Genomic DNA, 19,340 nt, shown 5'->3' with positions numbered 1-19,340 from the left:
AGACAGGCATGTTTCCAGGCAACTAAAGGGCAGCGGCATGATTTCTGAGGTACTGACACAAGAGGTCGCTGTTCGTACAATAAAATGATTGGTTCTCTCACTTTTCCCATCTACATGTGAAAGGACAATTATAGTGATGCGATTAATAAACACAGCTTAAGGTGAATAAAAACCCTACACAAATGTATGAATGACAACATTTTTATTGGGTTTACCCTATGCAAGACCGTATAGATATAGCCCATTAACCTCATACTTAGTTCGTACATATTTTACGTTGCATAAGATCATATAGAAGTGATCTATGTAGTGATAAGAGAACCTTATTCATTAATGTAATTGCAAGATTGAGTAAAAATATCACATTCCTTTGCTCTGATTACAAGTGTGATAAACTTCAATCATGCACTACAGTGTCTCTGGCTTATGACATGAATGCAACACAAACTGGGCACTTATTAGCATCAGGCTACAGATTTGATAAGTTTATCCGTGACATGAAATGATAACTGATGCCAAATGCTCAACTAGACGGCCTGTTTGCGACGTCAATGAAATTACAACTGAACAAACCAAACCAGAACACTTTAAATCTCATTGCAGGATAAAAAAATTTAAAAAAAAGACTGAAAAAGGACCCCAAAATGAAAAGTGAGCATCTGGGCCATCAGAGAGGGCGGAAATCCTGATTGTCTGCGACGCTCCGTAGGCTGCAAGCAGTGGAGAGAGGAACTTATCAGTCAGCACGTCCGTGCTCGGTTCATGTGGAGTGGGGGGGGGGGTGCGTTACACAAATCAAGACAAACGTTAACGTGTGTGAGAGGAAGTGCAAGACAGTATATAATTGGAAGGCTTCAGAATACTATAGCAAATGTAAACATAGCCTAACTCTGGCAGGAAATCCAGTCTTTGATTGAACCTCTTTGCAGATTTGAAATGTTGCACTTTAAAAGCCCTTGTGTGTGTGTTTGTGTGTGTGTGTGTAGCTATATCAAAAACATGCATCCATACTTGTTTTTTGCAACAATATAAAAATTGTTTTAATCAAGTGTATACGTGTACATGAGAGTAAATGGAGGTTTGTGTGTCTTTAAGAAGTCTATATGTACATAGTGTGTCAGCATTGATAAAAGTTTACTCATCCCTGACACTAACGTGTACGGTACATATAGGACATGGGATTTGGTCGTTGGGGGGAAAAAGGCAACACATAAGGATTTTTATCCAAACTATCAAAAATCACACATCAAACCTGAAAACAACCTCCTATTAAAAAAAAAAAAAAGAAAAAAGAAACCGTGTTCTGAAATGCAGGATTTACACCAACATTACAGGCTTGTTAGCAATGTGCACAGTGCTGATTCCCACTGTAGTGCTTGTAATGCTGTGTACGAAATCTACAAGTCAAAATGCTCAGAAGAATCACAACGCAGGAAAAACACATTTGTTTTTAAATGTAACAGTCAACTTCATAGACAACCAAGTATAGCTTTGTTATCAAAACATGTTATAGGCATGTTCTCAGTGAAAGACACCGTGTTCAGCATCAGCGGTTTCAATCTTAACTCAGAAATCCTGTACAAACAATGCAAAACAGAAGTTAACGTTGTCAAAAATCGTCCAGTATAAACAACTGTGGTTTCAAGTTGTGTTTTCTCTACAGTGTACAAAACGTGCAGTTTGTTTTTTTGAAGAGTTAAATATTAATATTGAATTTGTATTATTTACATCAAAACAAAACCCTCTGGTTACGAAAAGAAAGTCCTTGACTTCGGCCTTCGAGCGACTGTTGCCCCTAAAAAAAAAGATTTTAATCAAACACGATGTCCCCTCAAACAATAAACTAAAACTCAGAAAATCTTATTTTAAAAACGCCGTTTTCTCAAGAATATTTGTCCCGACGAGAAACAAGTCAGTTTAAAAACAGAATTCACATTATTAAAACACGTTTGAATATTTTGGCAGTTAACTGTAGACTTCTGAACATGAGGAGTTCCAAAAGTGTCAGGCAAGATAAAGTTATACAAATGTGTTTTTTAAAACACTTAGAGAGCAATTTACTGCTTCACATTAAAGTCTCACGTTCGCAGGAGCAGCGGAACTCTTACTTTGAAACGGCATTTTGAACGATGACGTGTGATTAAATGTGTAATACTTAACTGTATAATAATAGAACTTAAGTAGAACGTGTGGTCAGAAAGTCCACTTTTCAAGCAATAAAAGGACGACATTAAGCAGATATATACGATCTTTCTGAAGTCAGCGGATCTGTTCCGTGTGAAAACGCCGCTTTCATCGTCCTGTTCATTACGTGTCAATCGCTCATCGCCAGTAAAAGCTCCTCAGATGACTGGCTGACTTAATGTCACGTAAAACGTTTTAAATGCATCTGCAAACGCTCGTGTTGTATAGCTCATCCTCATGATCACAAATCTCAGCATAACTGTTGGAAAAGGTTTTATGGATTTGTTTTGGGGTGAATGTCACATTTAAATAACTGCTTAACAGGTGCTGAATAAACTCAACTCCCTTAAAGGGTTCTAAACAATGATCATAAGGATTGATCCCTTGGCAGAGCCGTGAAGAGGATGATTTAAGTCAACGGATGACCCTGAGTGAATCGTTGGCCTTGTATGATGACGGCCGTATTCTAGCGTAAAACATTTCTAGATTGAAATTCCTTATTTGAAGAAAAAAAAAAAATTAAAAAGAACTTGGCGCTAATTCAAAATAAAAAAGGTCCAGTTTCGATGCACAGGCACAAATTGTCAGTAAACAGACTTATTTACATCAAGAAATAAAAAAAAACAAAAAAAAGAGAAAAACACACAACAAATGCACAGGACTCCTTTAAATCTGCATTGTGCCAAACGTTCTTCCACAAAGATGATATGTTAGCATCATAACACCCGGAGCTCATAATACTGAGTCCTCTTCACATCCGGGAACCTCGTTCCTGAAGGATCTGCAGGGACCAGAAAACGATAGAATGAAGAAAAACACATTGACCCTCCTGGTTTGAAAAGACTTGGATCTAAAGAGGAGATGCAGGACTGAACCAGCAGAGCCTACAGTAATATTGTGTGTGTATATATATATTATAATAGCAGCGCGACACGATGCTTCATCACCATCCTGCTCAGGACACAAACAAGAGTCGTAAAAAGAGAAAAGTGATTCAGAATCAAGTTGTTTTAACCGCGCAAATCGCTCCCATTTATTCCTTTTCCGTCACACACAGGAAGAACTCCACCGGCTGAAGAAGACCACGACATGCAGCACCCACAAGGAGCAGTGCGGGAATCACCCAAGTTAATCTGGCTCAGGGGTGTATTCAGTATTCAGATTCAGCGCAGCGACCGACGGCTGAATATTGTTTGAGAACTGGGAAAAACTTTGTGAAAAGGGTAAATATGTGTTTAAATTTTATCTTGACAACTTACATTTTTGCATAGAAACTTGAAATGAAATGTTTTCACTACAAAACAGACCCGCGGGAGGAAATTATGACCGACTTCTAATTTCTGCTTTTGATGAAAGATGTGTTGGTCGTGTGTAGCAGTGCGCCTTCACCCCCCCCCCCCTAACCGCCAAGCATCCACGGCGGTGTGCTGACGCGCTTACCTTGGCCTTCTCACTGGGCTTGCTGTTGGTGCCGTAGGACTGGTTGTGCAGCTCCTTGGAGACCACGCACAGGAACTCGGACTGGTCCTCGTTGCCGTAGTTGTAAGAGGAGCCTATGCTGACCAGCTGGAGACACACACACACACACGCACACGAGAGCAGAAGAGGAGGAATCAGCCGTCTGGTGAAGTAGACGAAGGAGTAACGCGGCCTCCACACCGGTGTATCGCGTTGGAGCTTCCGGAATGAGACGCGGCTCCACGCGGCTCGTACGGACCGGAGCGATCGTGGAGTGTGGTTTGTGTTTGTTTTCACCATGAATCGTCTCGTCTTTGTTGACTACATCGTACGATACGAGCTACAGACGCATTGAGCTCCTCCGAGGCTCCGACGCAGAACGTCGTGGAGACGCCACTCGGCCAACAGGGGAACCCCCCCTTCAACAAATACACCAAAGACAAGACGTGGGAATCCGTTTCAAAAGGGAGGTACTCGTGCGTTAGAAGTAGCTGCACATCTCAGGAGAAAGGCCGGCCCGGCCTTCAGAAACAAAATGAAACATCAATGAAGATCGAAAGACCAGACAAAGTAAAATAGACAGAAACAAAAGAACAGATAGGGAATAATGGTAATAAGAGGAGTGAACACAAAGTGCAGGGACTCACAGGAAGGAAACAGTGGATTTGACTTGAAAGGACCATGCTGGTTTACAGTGAAAACATCATCATCTCCCACAGAGCAAATGGAGGAGCAAACGACATCACTCCATCAGTAACACCCGCTGCGTGTTTCAGCTCTTTGACTGACATGTTCACGTTGTTTCAAGTGGAGTTTCCTCGCTGCCTCGACTGCCATATTAACCGTATCAATACCAGACAGAACATCTGCCTTCTCGGTTTCTCGTCGGTGGCTCCTCCGGTCCACGCGTCTCTGGGGCCAGATGTTGTAACCTTGAACCTCTCCCAGAGGTTTGGGAGCGCCGGCGTGCGAATGAGCGCTCGGGTGGAAGCCCGGTGGGCAGCGTGCGCGACGACCGTACGAGCGTGGGGAAACGTGGTCAGTGACTTTGCATGAGAACATCCATCACATGGCGTCCGTAAACACGCCATCGGGCCAACGGCAGAGGAGATCTCATAAGAACAATCCGCAAAAGGTGACTCCTGTTCCTGAACCACCGGCTTCCTGCTGCATGCTAAGTGTACTCTGCAGGCTGCGCGCACACTGTGCATGTTCAGACACGCGTCGCCTCATTAGCCGGCGCTGCCTCGCCTCATTAGCCGGCGCTGCCTCGCACTTGTTGTTGTTGAGCAATCCTCCTCACAGCGAGCGTCGACGCAGCGAAAAAGGACCTCGTAATCTCTACCGGCTTCCACGGATTACACCCGTCATGCTGCTAACGAGTCAACGAGTTTCTGGGTGGAAAAACATGTCGACAGATTGTTTATTAGTGGAATCTTAAACCGGCAGCTTGTCTCCCCTGCAGACTTTCCTGATCTGACGGCCGAGCTTCGGGCTTTGCATGAGGAAAGGAGTTTCCCCATCTGACCTTTGTAAGGCGATTGGAGAGATTTCAGCTCTAATGGGAGATGCAGAGGTCCCTTTATTCACATATAATATACGGAGTGTAGTTTCTCCTTAGAAATAGAAGCTTTCGGCAGCTCCGGCCGATCAGGAATCCCTGTAAACTATTCCTTCCTATTGTTAGAGTCTGTGTCAGTTAAAAGATAACACCACATTTCACTTTTAAACAACCCCTATATTACAGCGCAGCCCACAAAACAGCCAAGCGGCTACATGAAAGCACAACACACAAAGCGGTTGACGGTCCTGAAAACGTAAAACATTTTTTTTAAAGCATAGGACATCAAAAACACAGACAAGACAAGGAGTCGTGGCCTCACTGGCGAGCAAGCAGCACGAATGAACATCGGGGAGAATCAACTGAAAACAAAGAGGACCAACAGCCACATGTGTGTGTGTGTGTGTGTGTGGGACAAACGGCGGCCGACGGGGTGCGTGTGGAGGACACGGGGACCATGCAGTGACCGGCCCGGGGACAGAAAGTGGTTAGACACACCTCTCCGCTGTTGTTTGGCAAAGCAGACTCCTCTCCCTTCACCTCCCTTGACACAATCAGCAGAAACTCTGACTGGTGGGCCCGCCCGTAACCTATACTGACAAGCTGCAACGACCAATCAGAGCACAGAAGGGATGCCCGGATCACGTATGCGGACAGAGAGAGAGAGATGGGATTTGCTGTTTGGCCTTTAGGGCCAGTTCCATTATGGGGGGGGGGTCAGAGTGAGCAGAGCGGGGTGCGTGGAGCACGCGGGAAGGAGGTTTGCCAACGGAAGCCCCGCAGGAAGAGATTCACCTGTTCAAACTTCCAGCCGTCGGACATGGTGGACACCATCTGCGTGAGCTCCTCCTCCTGGCACTGCAGCACGCGGTAAACGTGCTTCACCGGCACCTGAGAGGGAGGAGCACACATGGGAGCAGCGGCATCAAAAAGGGGGGAGAAACACCCAGAAGGGATAAAAGGAACAGGGTTGTTAATAAGAACTTCATGTACCTGTGACGTTTTACAGTCGCGGTCCCTGATCTTGTCCTTGAGGAGCTTGATTAATGATGTGATGTTGTAGAACTCGGCCTCCTCCAACACACCTGAGATGGTAAAAAAGAAGAGTGACTGCGGTGACTAAAAGGGGCTTTTTCCTTTAAGGTTCAGCCTTAAGAAGCATTTTGTGTGAGAATCTGCACGGGACCAGTCAAATGTGACACACGTGTACGTAGCTGCCTTGATTTATTTCAATTTTCACAATGATCGAGCAACAATAATGACCTTAAAAAGGTTGAAAACAAATCATTGCGCAGGCAGACAAGTGTATTTGGAATACGTATTGCACAGAGACGTTACCTTCCTCTGCCAAGTCCCTGTTGAGCACCAGCTTTCCATGTCTCAGGTAGTTGAGCACCGGCCCGAAGTACGTGGGGTCTCGGTCTATTAGATAGGCACCAGTTTCATCCTGAGATGTGGAGAAGGAGGAAGGTGAGATGACCAGAAACACTCTGACAGTCACTGACAGTGATGCGTTTGAAGGGAAAAGTACACGGATAAAAAAAGAGATTTCAAAAACTCCACTCTGACTCTTTTTCGAAACTTTTCAAAGAGCATGCGTGTATCTTAATCAAAACCTAATCTGTGGGGGGGGGGGGGGGGGGGGGGCGGACATCCCCCGTCGTGCATCAGTGAGAAGTGGTGATAACCACCACACGTGCCACAGCTCGGGGGACGTCACGCCACTATTCCCACGGGCCGTGGGTTTGATCCGGATTGCTTCACAACTACTGGGTATTCCCCTATTTCTGCAAGTGCCTTGATTAGAGCGCCTTCGTCTCACGGGAGGCCGAAACAATTAGAGCAGAAGATAAAAAGATGTGGGACGGCGAGTTGAATCCACCGCGGGGGACCAGGAGGAAGCAGCGCGGCTCGGAACCAACGACGAGGCCTCGTCGGCGCCGGACGGCACTCCCATCAATCCGCATTGATGGCAAAGCGATACGGTCCCACTCCGCGGGCCGCGACCACACGCGGAACATACGAGACCACAACGAAGGACGTCTTCAGAGGCTCAACCCGTAACCTATTCAGCTTTTCAATAATGACAAAAAGGTCCCAGAGCATTTTCTTTTGTAATGAACCAGAGCCCCCCCCCCCCGTGCTGGTTGACCTCCTTTCCAGTGCAAAAATATCCAACTGGAGGCTAATGGAGCTCTATTCTGGTCCTGCTGCCCAGTGTCTGTTCCTTACATCCACACGCAGCACACGGAGGCCCTGAGTGGAGCTGCACCGCTCACTACATTCAAGCTGCACGCCACGTAACACAGAACAACGGCACCACCGTGATCATCACCAGATGAATGCGATCCGTTGACCTTGCCTCCTAGCAGCATTTGGGAAGGTGACAGCTGAGCGCCATCGGCCGGCCCCCCGGACCGCCTGCGACGCGTCAAAACGTCTGCTGGGAAACGGCCGACCGCGTTAGAAAAATAAACTACTACAGGCGGCCTAGAAGAACACTGGAGGTAGCGCACGGGTCCTCCAACCCTGCAGACCTTCTGCTTCCCGGCCTGGCGCCGGGCCTCAAGCGTGCACCTCCGGGGCATTCAGGGGGGACAGCGTCCCACTTCAGAAAACGCTGATAATGGGGGGCTCTAATGGGGGGGGGCATATACACAAAGGGCACAGTGTCTTTAATGAAAGACAAAAAAGCTTGTGTCTCCGGGGGCCCACTGGGCAACAGACATAGGAGGGGAGGGGGGGGTGATGCTCAGAGGAACTTCACCATGTCGGGGTTATAATACCAGTGTGATAATGAAACAAAACCAGCTCCTCGTCTATGAATATTAAAGGGTTGATTTATAAGCAACATTAAGACGATGTAGAGTAGGCACAACTGGGACTGGATTCAAGCCAAGGAGAACTTGAAATGAAGGTAAACAGAAGCAAACTAGAAGGGGGGCCGCGGGGGGCTTTGAGTATTCGGCTTATCATTTCACACACATCCTCCCACAGGAAACGTCATGGCGACCCACCCTTCAGCATGGATGTCCAGTGAGGCTTTTTTCGCAGACACATCGACACCCGAACATTGCGTTGCTTGATTCCCACATGCGACCCGAGGCAGGTGTCGGTATAACCGCTAAATGCCGTATGAGAGACTTCCAAGCGGTACATCACGTGCTGGTTGGTTATCAAAGAGGAACAACAACAGCGGTGAAGTCTTTCCGGGGTTTGCTCAGACCCGATAAAGCATTACAACACGCCGCTCAGCCTCCACTGCAGTACGAACGTGCTGCAGAACCACCACTTAAAAGACGTTGCAGTAGATCTGATGAGTCACGTGACTCCGGCTACTTAGCCAAGTGGAAGAACGATGCTCGTGGAGCCGGAGCCAGGAGACCCTCTGGAGGACGGGCAGTAATGGCTTAGTCAAAGTGCCCTTCAACTTTTAAATAATGAACGCATCACTTCAAGGCTACATCATGCGAAACCATCTCATAGTTAAAGACATTTAACAACATGCATCTCAAGGAGCTCAACCTTTCATGAAGGGCGGGAAGAACAGTCTTGGCTTTCAACCATTCTCAACTCCGAAAAAAGGAAACGCCATTAGCGCGTTCTGCGGAACAATGAGCCGTCAAAAAGGAGAAGCTCCGTTCAAAAGGCCCCGACGAGCACTGCTGTTAAAGTCAGAGGCGGATGAGCAGCTCCGCGACTAAGCTGGCAAACCATGAAATCACAGAAACCCCGAACTTTCTCCCGCACAATACCGATCGGGTAACACGAGGTTACAACAATCAAAAGGTGCACACTTTAGACCAATAGAGCCAATGGGATCGCCCTTCAGACAACACCTGATATGCGGCTATTATTCTGCACTGCCCCGTTGAGCCACAAAGGAAGGAGGAGGAATTATCGCCGTTAAATATTGACACGGCCTCCCATGGCGTCCCCAGACTCTACGCACTCTAAGCTAAATGGGAACCGATTTCAAATCACACGTGACGACGGAAGAACTTCTGTCGGATATACATATGAAAAGAATAGAGACGTTGGGGGAACAAGGACCCTTCGTGATGCAGTGCTTTAAAAATGGATGCAGTCCTCAACGCCTGAACGTTGGTTCTCTGCTCGAGTGGTCTTGAGCGGAGCGGCGCGAAAGCAGCAGTTTGCCGGCGGGAACGACGCCCGCTGATGTGCAACATTCTGCTCGCTGGTTGGACAAAATCGATAACCGCTTTCTGCAGCATCAGGTATTCTCACAAGTCAAAAAAGGAGAAGGACGTCTATTCTGGTGTAGACGGTTTGGAAACGTATAAATAAAGAGGCCTGCGCAGTGTGCAAGTCAACAACATGAATAATGCAGTTCTCCTCAGGAGTCCCGCTGGAGCGAGTCGGCCTTTTCCTCGGCCGGGAAACACAACACGGCAGTCGCACAAAAACAGCGCTCTTCGCTGATCCGCTGCTCTGCCGGGCTTCCTCTTTGCATGCGGTCATCGTTATGCAAATACGAAGAAAAAAAAGACGGCCATCTCGGCTGCGTCGCTGATTAAAAGAAATCGTGTCAATGGAAATTGTTTTAGACACAGCGGCAAGTGAAATAATATCCATTAACCCGTTCTTTCCTGGAAGCCGTCAGACATCAACGGGCTCGAGTCCGATACACACTTAAGACAAAAGGATTTAGTTGGACTGATCCGATGCCCGCGGGAGGATAACCTGACAAAAAAGCAAGCTGATTATTTGGAGATTAAGTTATTTGCATGAAAATAGGAGATGAGCCACGGCCTCGGCTTAGGAGGGCAGAGGTGCCGGTAGACGACAACAATGGATAATGGGGCAGTAAAACCAACGACAAAAAAAAAAAACACATTATACTACTCCCATTGTGTTTGACTGAGCCAGCGGCCTTAGACACACACACACAGCTGTTCGGACCGGGCTTTGGACAAACAAAGAGACGCCTGCTTCTGGAGCATTAAGGCCATTCAGGCAGAGCGACTTGATGCAGCTCTCGGCTGTCAGCAGCACCTCACTCCACTTGGCAAAGGCCCGATGTGCTCGTTAGCACACAGAGGATGATGCAAGTGCACGCAAACAGACTCACAACGAGGGCTCCCACGTGCGGCCGGTCACCAGGGGACTCCACTCTGCTGGAACAGAGAAGGGTTTCCGTGCGAAAATAAAGGGTTTAAATTGGCACGAATCGTTCTAAAGTAGACGTGGGTCATAGCACAAGTGTTGGACTGATACGCCCAGGGGAAATAGTTGACGTTGAATGTTTAAAAAAGACGTTTACAGTTAAAGTTGAATTTTAAAAAAAAGGAGCAGAATGGTCGCTGTCAGCGTTTGACACATCGGCCTCCGATGGGAAAGTTCACAACTCTCCTCGGGACACTTGGATGTTCTCCTCCTCAGGAGAAGATGCAAACTGTTTACAACAATCAAGCACCTCAAACCGCACAGATCAGCGTATTTTGTATTTTAGAAAGACTTTCTGAGGCGGCTATTCTCTCTCACACTCACACTCACACGAGCTAACGGCGAGATCGGATGTCATGCGGGGACTGTCGGAATCTGACGCTAGCTAGCGTAGCGTGCTAATGCTAGTTAGCTACAGAAGTGGGACTTCGCACAAAGTGTGAATAACACATTTCCACAAAGCGGGGCCTCCGGTTAAGCAAAGCGGACACGCAACGTAACCAGACCCCGCGGTTGCTCGACGACACCGTGATCAAAATAAACTTAAGGAAAGTAAGAGTGAACCAACAGCGCTCCTAACTCTGGTGCTAGCTAGCTTAGCATTTACCTTGTCAGAGTCGAGCTCGGGGTCAGCCTGGCTCAGTCTGTAGAGGAAGGATTTTGGATCTCGACAGAGAGTCTGTCTCGTCGTTAAAAAATACGTCCCCCCGACGTTCAGTCGGATCCATTTGGCCGCCCCGGCCCCCGGCGAGACGTGTCTCTCCGTCGGTGAATGGGCCGGACATCTCCGGTGGACGGAGCCGCTCGCCTCGCAGCTGTTCTCGGCCATCCCCTCTTCTTCTTCTTCCTCTTCTTCTCCGTCTCCGTCGCCTCGGCTGTGTGCGGCTGACAGGAAATATCTCGACTGCGGCCACTAACTCGGGGAGTCCCGACGGTTCATGCAAAGCAGGATGCCAGCGCCACTCCTACCGACCCACCTCACGCTGACACGCTTTTACCGTAAACAGCCCCGAGAGGCGAAGCGGCGCTCCGTCGGTGCGGCGCAGCGGTCTCCTGACACCGACCTGCAGCCTGCAGATCTCATTTGGTGGTGCAGGGGATTTTTTTTCTTCTTTTTTTTTTTCTCTCGAAGTAATCGCCACGACACAGAAGCGCTGATAATGGGCCGGTACTTTATTTACATGTTGCAAAATGTGAGATGCCGCTGAATGCTGCTGCTTACACGGTGTCATGACTGTGGCTGATAACAGAAGACAGGACACACGTCTTATTTGTATGCCTAAATCCCTACATGCTTTAATTACTGGACTACCAAGCATTAAGTGGAAAATTCATCATTCAACATCTACTGACCTAGCGCACAAATAATCAGAGAGAGAATGAACCGATTCATTAAATTATCAGAATATGATTAAATCACTGAGCAAATAGAAAATGTATGATATAGTAAGAAAAAAGCTGTAAAATATTATAGTTTACAATAATTATTCACATTCAAAGGCTTTACATCTCAATACATACACAACATGGCCCCTGAACATGACTTCAATCCAAATGATTCATATATTAGAATTTAAATAACACAGAATGAACTAGAGGCTAAACAATAGCCATCAAATAACCTTATACAAGAATAAAAATACAAAAACTGTATCCTAATATCATTGCATTACTTGCTTCAGATTTTAATAATACATCATCTGTACATCACAGTTCTAGTCAGTTACAAGCCAGGTCGAGCGTTCCGCACACAATGTAACCGACTGCCATCGACTCGATTCAAACAATTTCGCTAACTAGAAGAAAACACTACTCTAGTGCTTCCTCGACTTTATAGACAGATACAGCAATTTCATCGGTTATTTGGATCAGATAGATATCTTTTTACTGACATCCAACCACATTGAGCCCCAGGCCCCAGGGTCCTATTCACCTGTACTCCAGTCACACACTGCACACACAGACTCAGCTGGAGGAAGAGGACCTTTGGAAAGGACCTTAAGGTAATATGTCAAAAATTAAAAGCATTATGATAATACATACTGCTAAAACAAGAGCACAAGTTAAATCAGTCGCTTTAATTTCTATTGGGCCAAACGCCAGGGTGAAAAACAAAATGGGCCAACGAACCCGATGAGGCGGTTCTGCCATCTTGTCCGGGGACAACAGCGTTACTGTGATTGCTTCGGAGAATGATAGTGTGCGTTTGTGTGTATATATGTATCACTGCAGATGAAGGGTTCTCCGTTCAGCATGGGGTGGTCAGCACATACGATTTAGTTTCCAATAGGACCAACTGAAGATGAGCAGACTATCCCACCGAAAAAAGAAGTTGTAGGATTCACATCACAAAGAAGTAGCCAGTGAATGGTACAGAACAGCCAAATCATCCGATAAAATACACGATGGTTACCAATGCAGTCAAAAATACCCACCTTTAAACTTGAAAAAAAAACTATACCTCCAGTGCCCTGGGAGAGAGAAGCGGAAAAGGCTGAGCTACAAAACCGGCCATGCAGGAAAGAGAAGCGTTAGGATTAGGACGTAGAAGCTAGTGGCATGTTTACCCGCCCCCCCCCCGTTAGCAACACATCCTAAGTAACGGCTGTGCCAGTTCCTGTTCCAAGGCAGGAACTCTGCCTTGTAACATCAAGTCCTTAGTTTCGCTGCAATAAGCAAGTTTCAAGAGACTAAAGAAATACAACTTAAATAGCGTGGGAAACACTTGGGCTCTGACAAAATATATATATATAGGATTTGAGTTTGGGAAACACGTGAGACAGCTTACAGTATCTGTTAAAACCACGGAGTATTATGCTGTTGAAGTGGGGTCCGACCACAGCCTGCGCATGTGATGAAGGAATAGGATATGGTTTAATTAAGATATCAGGGTCGGCTGTGGTGCACAAAAGCTAGATTTTGTGTTATGGTATCATTTGAGCAGGAAACCAGTCCTTGCATTTGAGATAGTCCTAGCGGTAGCCAAGCCTGAGTCCCTCTATTGGACAAGCTTGCCCTTCTCTTCCCCCGTGCAGAATGTACAAAAAGCAGATGTGCATGGTGGCAGTCTCATCATCCATACAAGGAAAAATGCAGTAGAAGCCTCACAGAGAGCACAAAGAACAAGCAAAGCAACCCTGAATCCAAAGTTGTATTTTTCCCCATGGTTCTACTCAGGAAAACAAACAAGGTCTAGATGCCAGCGTCTCTAAGATTTTGTTTACATTGCGGTGATGAAGGGCACTAAAGAAGGTGTTACTCTGCTCAGTGATTGGCCTCAGAGTTAAAGAGGAGTGGCCACAAGAGGGACTGTGCTCCTATAGGCCTGGATTTTGGGGCCTCTGATAGATCTTTCTCCACACTTCCTGGATCTTCTTGCACCATCTGTCTGCATTTCCGCTTGGGTCCATCAAATAGTATGTTCGGTTAGGCTGCAAAAACATTGGGAGATAAAAAAGTAAACTACATTAGAAGGAGAAATTGTAATCGAATGCAGAGTATCAACAAGCAGCTGGAGGAGAATAAAGTGGAAAGAAAGCAACAGTAAAAGTAATATACCGTGTGAACAAAGAAGGTTTTGAAGTTCTTGGCCTCAGGGCGTAGCTCTAGGGACCAAGGAATCTCCCCTTTCAGGACCTTGTTTACAGGATCCACGTAATACAGGTGTGGTCCTTCAGTGAGAAGCAGCTGTCTCCGTCTGGCAAACAGACCCTGCAATGGAATGCAACACGTCTCAAGTCATCGGTTCACCAACAGAGGGGGCTGTGAGGCTTTCCTGTGCACAGCACTCTGCTCCCTTTTACTTTCTATCTCAGTCTGAGAAATACCATGCAAAGTAGAAAGCATTTTTACATTTTACTACAGACATCTACTACACCGCCACTGTACAGTGTAGCTGGCAGAAAGAATATCCGCGAGAAGACCTGACTTAAAAAAGATAAAGTAAATAGAATTCACACACCTTCCTTTTATCCACTGGGCCCATCTTCAGGATCAGGTTATTCTCCACAAACTGGTGCCTGTGTAAATAAGCAACATCAGACTGCTGATACAGTCCGTTTACCTCAAAACATACATTTTTCTACAAAAGAAATCTTACAGGATTTCAACATTTTTCAAAGATTAACAACGATTGAATCCAAGAACAACTCAGGTTTACATAAAATGACAAACAGGACTCAAAACACATGGATTGATAAGTGTTACCAGGGGTTTCCAGTGGTCTGTTTGTCCAGCAACAGCTGCTTCTCTTCTACAGTGAACTGCAGGTCCAACTCAAAAGAGTTATTGTCCAGGTCATGAATGTACTGCTCAATGTTGCTGCTGGACCTCTGCGGGGGTGTGGACTCGTGTGGCGACAGGGAGTGTGTGGAGCTGGACTGGGCCACCTGCATGTTGCTGAACTGGCTCAGGAGGTCATCATACTGAGTTTGGAAATGGGACGGTTGAGAAAAAGGTTTGAAGTGATGTTTGCGGTCTCTTCAGGATTTTGGGAAACTGTGCTAAAATATATCTTACGTTTCCATAGCAGTCCTCATCATCCTCAGACATGGCTGGCAGGTAGGGGGTGAGCTTGGGGGGTGTCTGTAGGTGTAGGTCACTCCAGGAGATAGTGTCAAAGAAGGGGTGCTGCCTCAAAGGGTCGTAGCCTCCCATCTCTTCACACCCAATCCGCTTGGAAGGGTCCAGAGACTAAAAGAAAAAAGAAAAGATGAGTCATGCACTTCTATTGTGTAAATAACCAACACTAACTAACCAACGACTTGATGACCTACCAAAAGCTGTTTGACAAGATCCTTGGCTTTGGGGAAGAATTTCTCTGGGAATTCATACTCCAGCTTTATTATCTTCTGGAATATTAGGTACTCATTTCTGCAACAAATGAGATATAGGAAGAAAAAAATAGTGAGTCTTGGTGAACTGTTGTTTGCAGGATCAGAGGCATGATTGTCACTTGTAGCTCAATGATACAACCAATCAATGGAAATATTGGCAATTAACGTCAACATAGTACTCACCCAGCTCTGAAAGGTGGTAAACCAGCCACCAGCTGATAGGTAATACATCCCAAGGCCCAGAGGTCAGAGCTAAAAAATGGAAAACAGAGAGGGGAATGAAGTTGGAATGTGGTTTGGCCAACATTTTTTGTTGTGGCCAACACAACACTAACATTAAAACAACAATGATTGGCAACTGTACAGTTGTGTCATGACCAAAGCTCATACCTCTTGCAAGCAGATTTCTCTGTTAGTAGCTCTGGAGACACGTACTGTGCTGTTCCGACAAAGGAGTTTGCTCTCGCTACCAAAGAGTGGAAATAAATTGCAAAAAGACACGTATAACTTCACAGTACCAGTAAAATGCTAAAGTCAAGCAACTACCACACTTGTACTTTATGTTTAAGTAAATCAAGATTGTTGTTATACCTTGTTTACTGTCTGATGATAACTGTTTTGCTGTCCCAAAATCTGTTATCTGAATGTGCATGTCTTCACTCAGGAGAATATTCTCTGGTTTCAGATCTCTGAAATGCGACAAATCCAGATGTAATTAAGAGGGAAACAAACTAGATTTGAAAATTACCCCAAAAAAGCAAAATGAATAAAACAAGCAAGTCTTACCTGTGTATTATCCCCTTATTGTGTAAGTATTCCAGAGCACAAACTATTTCAGCTGAATAGAATCTAGTACAGGTCTCATCAAAAGAACCGATTTTGCGAATGTATTTCAGCAGCTCGCCATTCTTAGCGTAGCTGAGGCCAAAATCTAAGGACAGCTAGTTAAGGAAGAAGGATTACTAAAAGGCCATCGGTAAAAAGTACAAACAAAGATTTTCTTCAACACATCCACAATAAAACATAAGGCAAGTGGTTCATGTGCCACATGCCTTGACAAACTTATAAGAAGGATACACAACTTCTCATCATCTTGAAATGTGAAGTAGAGCTTGACGAAGAATGGGTGTTCTAGATTTGACATCAAATCCCTTTCTCTTTTCACGTACTGGGCTTTGTTCGCCTTCACAATATGGCGCTTCTCTAAAATCTTAACTAGTGGAGAGAAAGACAATTTTAGGATATATTAGTAAATATAACTTTTAATAATAAGAATAACTTTTCCATCTTGACTAGGGTCTGCTGGTGCATTATTACTTACTTGCATATTCTTTTCCCGTTCCCTGCTCTCTCGCCAAAACAACCTAAGGGTCAAAGAACAGAAAAACAACAACACCGTATGTTGGTTTCTTGTTTGACTCCAGAGAAAATCTTCCAACTTATCGGGCTAGTTTGGTCTATTACTCTCAAAAGAACTGAGGATCTAAGCACATGAATCAAAAGAATGCTAGCATGTGGAAACATCTACCCAGGTAAAATCCAACAGCATGGAATGCAAGTTACGTACCGTCGAGAAGGAGCCCTCTCCCAGTATCCTGCCAAATCTGAAGTCCTCTGGCTTCTTCTTGCGTGGCTGAGGGGTCTGCATGGCCGGCTGCGTCCTGATGTCTGAGCCCTGGCTGCTTGCAGACGCTCCAACAGCACGGGGCTCTGAGGGTGAGCCCTGTATGCCGGGACAGTGGCTACTGCTTGCGCCTGGGATAGCAAGTGGCGAGCAGGAGTCAGCGTGGTTTCTTACCATTGATGGATGCGAGCAGGAACAGATGACAACGCTGGGCTGAATGGGCACAACATCATACTGGAAGAGGAGAGAGAACATTAAGAACATATCAGTAAGCTGGGTAATTTACACACACGATTTAAATATATCTTCTTTTGAGAAATATGGAAGACCTACTCGAAGATTACACCTTTTGGCGCACCCAGAAACAAATGTTGGCAAGTTTGGGCCAATCAAATCTAGCAACCATGTGCATAACGGTAATAAAATACTACAATATAACAATAACAACAGCTGTCTTTCATTCGATGAAAACAGATTTCACAACAGCTTCCTAGTAGTGCACTATAGTTATACCAGAAAGCCTATAAATAGGATAACACAATAGTGTATAATAAAGAATGACATACTGGAAAACACAAATTAAATAAACAAATGTGTGGCATTTTATAGTCCTTCAAACTGTAATGAAAATAATGCAAATGAACAGTTGGACAACCTTTTCCAGCCATTTCTGTAAGTAAAACTAGATGAGATCTGGATCATACAAGCTGACGACTTGAGCAGTCCTTTAGGTAGGATATCTTGAAGTTAAATATACAATTTCAAGTGAGAGCCTTTGAGGAGCAAAGTCTAGCATCGATGAGGACACAGCGCTGTTGGGGAAGCCTCTTGTGAGCCTGGCGGTCCCACCCTCCAGTGTTTAGGTTGTCAAAGTCACTGCTTTCATGTGACCGACTACCACGATGCACTGAACACATCCACATTTGTATCCAGCTACATGGTCAAACTGAAAGGTTGTTAAGGCAAACCAGCACGTACAAGAAAACCACTAAATCATTGCGGAGTACTTGAAGATAACAGAAACGAAAGGTTATGCTTTCCAACAAACTATTCGGTGCTTGTACCGAGGTTACTGAACCACTGTAACGATCAGTGCCGATGTTGTTCAGTTAAAAACTCTGTTAATGGTAGTTAACGTTAGCTGGTTCAGTTAGCCAAGCTTCTTCTCATTCGAAACCAAGGTGTGGCCTCTTAGCTGCTTTATCCCGTACTTGACTGTGTGGTTTCCAACTATTAACGTTAGCCGTGTCACCATCTACTGAACCATTACCACGGATCAACCACGTAATGTGTGTAAGAACCATGTCAGCTAACGTTAACCCAACCCTAACTGCTAGGGCAACAACAGGCCTTTGCGAACTTTCTTTGCTAACTAACGCCTGCTAGCAAGCTAACGTTAGCTCCTGCTGCCTTGTCAAATAAAGCCGGCCATCGCTGACAGCGAATTATAAACTTAACGCCAACAGCCAGTCAATTAGCTAACGTTAGCAAGCCAGGTAACAAGTGACGTTAAGTTCCAAACATTATGCCATTTTCACAAATAACTTTACTCCGCCACGGTCGAATTTGACGAGCCGACATGGATGTCAACATTTGAAAGTGAATGAGTTGACAATCGAAATACGAAGAGTTCACTGTAAAAAGCTTGCTTCTGGCCGAGGGGGAGGTGGGGGGGGGGAGACGCAATGAAGCTACTGTTAGCTTGTTAGCAAGCAGGAGCATCGTTCGAAAGCGCGAACATGTTTAGCTAACGTCAGCCAACAGATAACGTTACTGGCCAAGGGGGAATGGTCATACATCCCTTAAATCCACAAGCGAGCAGTTTTCAACGCTTAACCAACACGGGCCAATTAAAATAACATTTTCTCATGATATAAGCCTGGTGTTATAAGAGTCCGTTAGAACGTAACTTAGCAAACATTGGGTGTTGTGTTAGCCAACATTAGCGAGCTAACGATGCTAGCGGGTCGTAGCGCTAGACGCTCCACTGCAGCTAGCACCGCTCTTCACATGAAGGCCCCGCGTAACTATTTGTTGTCAAACACCCGCCACACTCAACATTTTCAGCACCGGCTTCGAACCGTTATTCTTTTCAGAGGCGCGACACTCACCAGCTGACTTTTGGCCCTTGCCATGGGAGTTTTCTTCGAGTATTTATTTGGAATAAAATAATTAGAGAAGCTCCAGTAATGGCTGCCTCTGCGCCTTCATTTTCGAGCTGTGACGTCGTTCCACAACAATGTTACCGCAGGACAGCAGAGGAGAGTCCCGCTGTGTCCGCCCCCCTCGCCACATTTACAACCTGCTGAACTTCATCCTGCCGACGGGCGCCGGGGTTTATTCACTCGGCTGCAGCCGGTAACGTTACCAACAAGCTGTAGATGCACAAATTATGCATTCTACAGAGGTTTCTCATTAGTTTATTTTTTATTTTTGTTTTGTTACACCATTTTAACTCCCCAGGCTTCTTCAACTTTCGTATAGATTAATT

The 19,340-nt window shown here is 45.7% G+C and overlaps 2 protein-coding genes across 4 annotated transcripts; both read right to left on the bottom strand.

The window, feature by feature from the left end:
* Positions 1-185: 185 nt before the first annotated feature.
* On the bottom strand, positions 186-11,517 carry kctd5b (potassium channel tetramerization domain containing 5b). 2 transcript variants are annotated; one of them, XM_040175940.2, is made up of 7 exons: positions 10,998-11,517; positions 6,542-6,650; positions 6,197-6,288; positions 5,999-6,094; positions 5,702-5,806; positions 3,625-3,750; positions 186-2,965 (listed from the first exon to the last, which is right to left on the bottom strand). In XM_040175940.2, the coding sequence occupies exons 1-7, from the start codon at positions 11,217-11,219 to the stop codon at positions 2,936-2,938; spliced, it is 780 nt and encodes a 259-aa protein (XP_040031874.2). In that variant the 5' UTR covers positions 11,220-11,517; the 3' UTR covers positions 186-2,935. The 2 variants fall into 2 exon arrangements, with proteins under 2 accessions (XP_040031874.2, XP_040031875.2); XM_040175941.2 differs by lacking the exon at positions 5,702-5,806.
* Positions 11,518-11,542: 25 nt separating this feature from the next.
* Positions 11,543-19,263, bottom strand: pdpk1b (3-phosphoinositide dependent protein kinase 1b). 2 transcript variants are annotated; one of them, XM_040175927.2, is made up of 14 exons: positions 18,961-19,263; positions 16,793-17,083; positions 16,547-16,589; positions 16,303-16,440; positions 16,012-16,156; positions 15,817-15,914; positions 15,616-15,691; positions 15,409-15,477; positions 15,166-15,262; positions 14,909-15,082; positions 14,597-14,814; positions 14,352-14,409; positions 13,949-14,101; positions 11,543-13,821 (listed from the first exon to the last, which is right to left on the bottom strand). In XM_040175927.2, the coding sequence occupies exons 1-14, from the start codon at positions 18,982-18,984 to the stop codon at positions 13,708-13,710; spliced, it is 1,698 nt and encodes a 565-aa protein (XP_040031861.1). In that variant the 5' UTR covers positions 18,985-19,263; the 3' UTR covers positions 11,543-13,707. The 2 variants fall into 2 exon arrangements, with proteins under 2 accessions (XP_040031861.1, XP_040031860.1); XM_040175926.2 differs by lacking the exon at positions 18,961-19,263 and having other exon boundaries at positions 16,793-17,128.
* Between the last annotated feature and the right edge of the window lie 77 nt (positions 19,264-19,340).

Source organism: Gasterosteus aculeatus, chromosome 5 (assembly GCF_964276395.1).
Source record: "Gasterosteus aculeatus chromosome 5, fGasAcu3.hap1.1, whole genome shotgun sequence".
NCBI lineage: Eukaryota > Metazoa > Chordata > Actinopteri > Perciformes > Gasterosteidae > Gasterosteus > Gasterosteus aculeatus.
The sequence above is the reverse complement of the archived record's forward strand: the minus strand, read 5'-3'. Positions and strand labels throughout refer to the sequence as shown.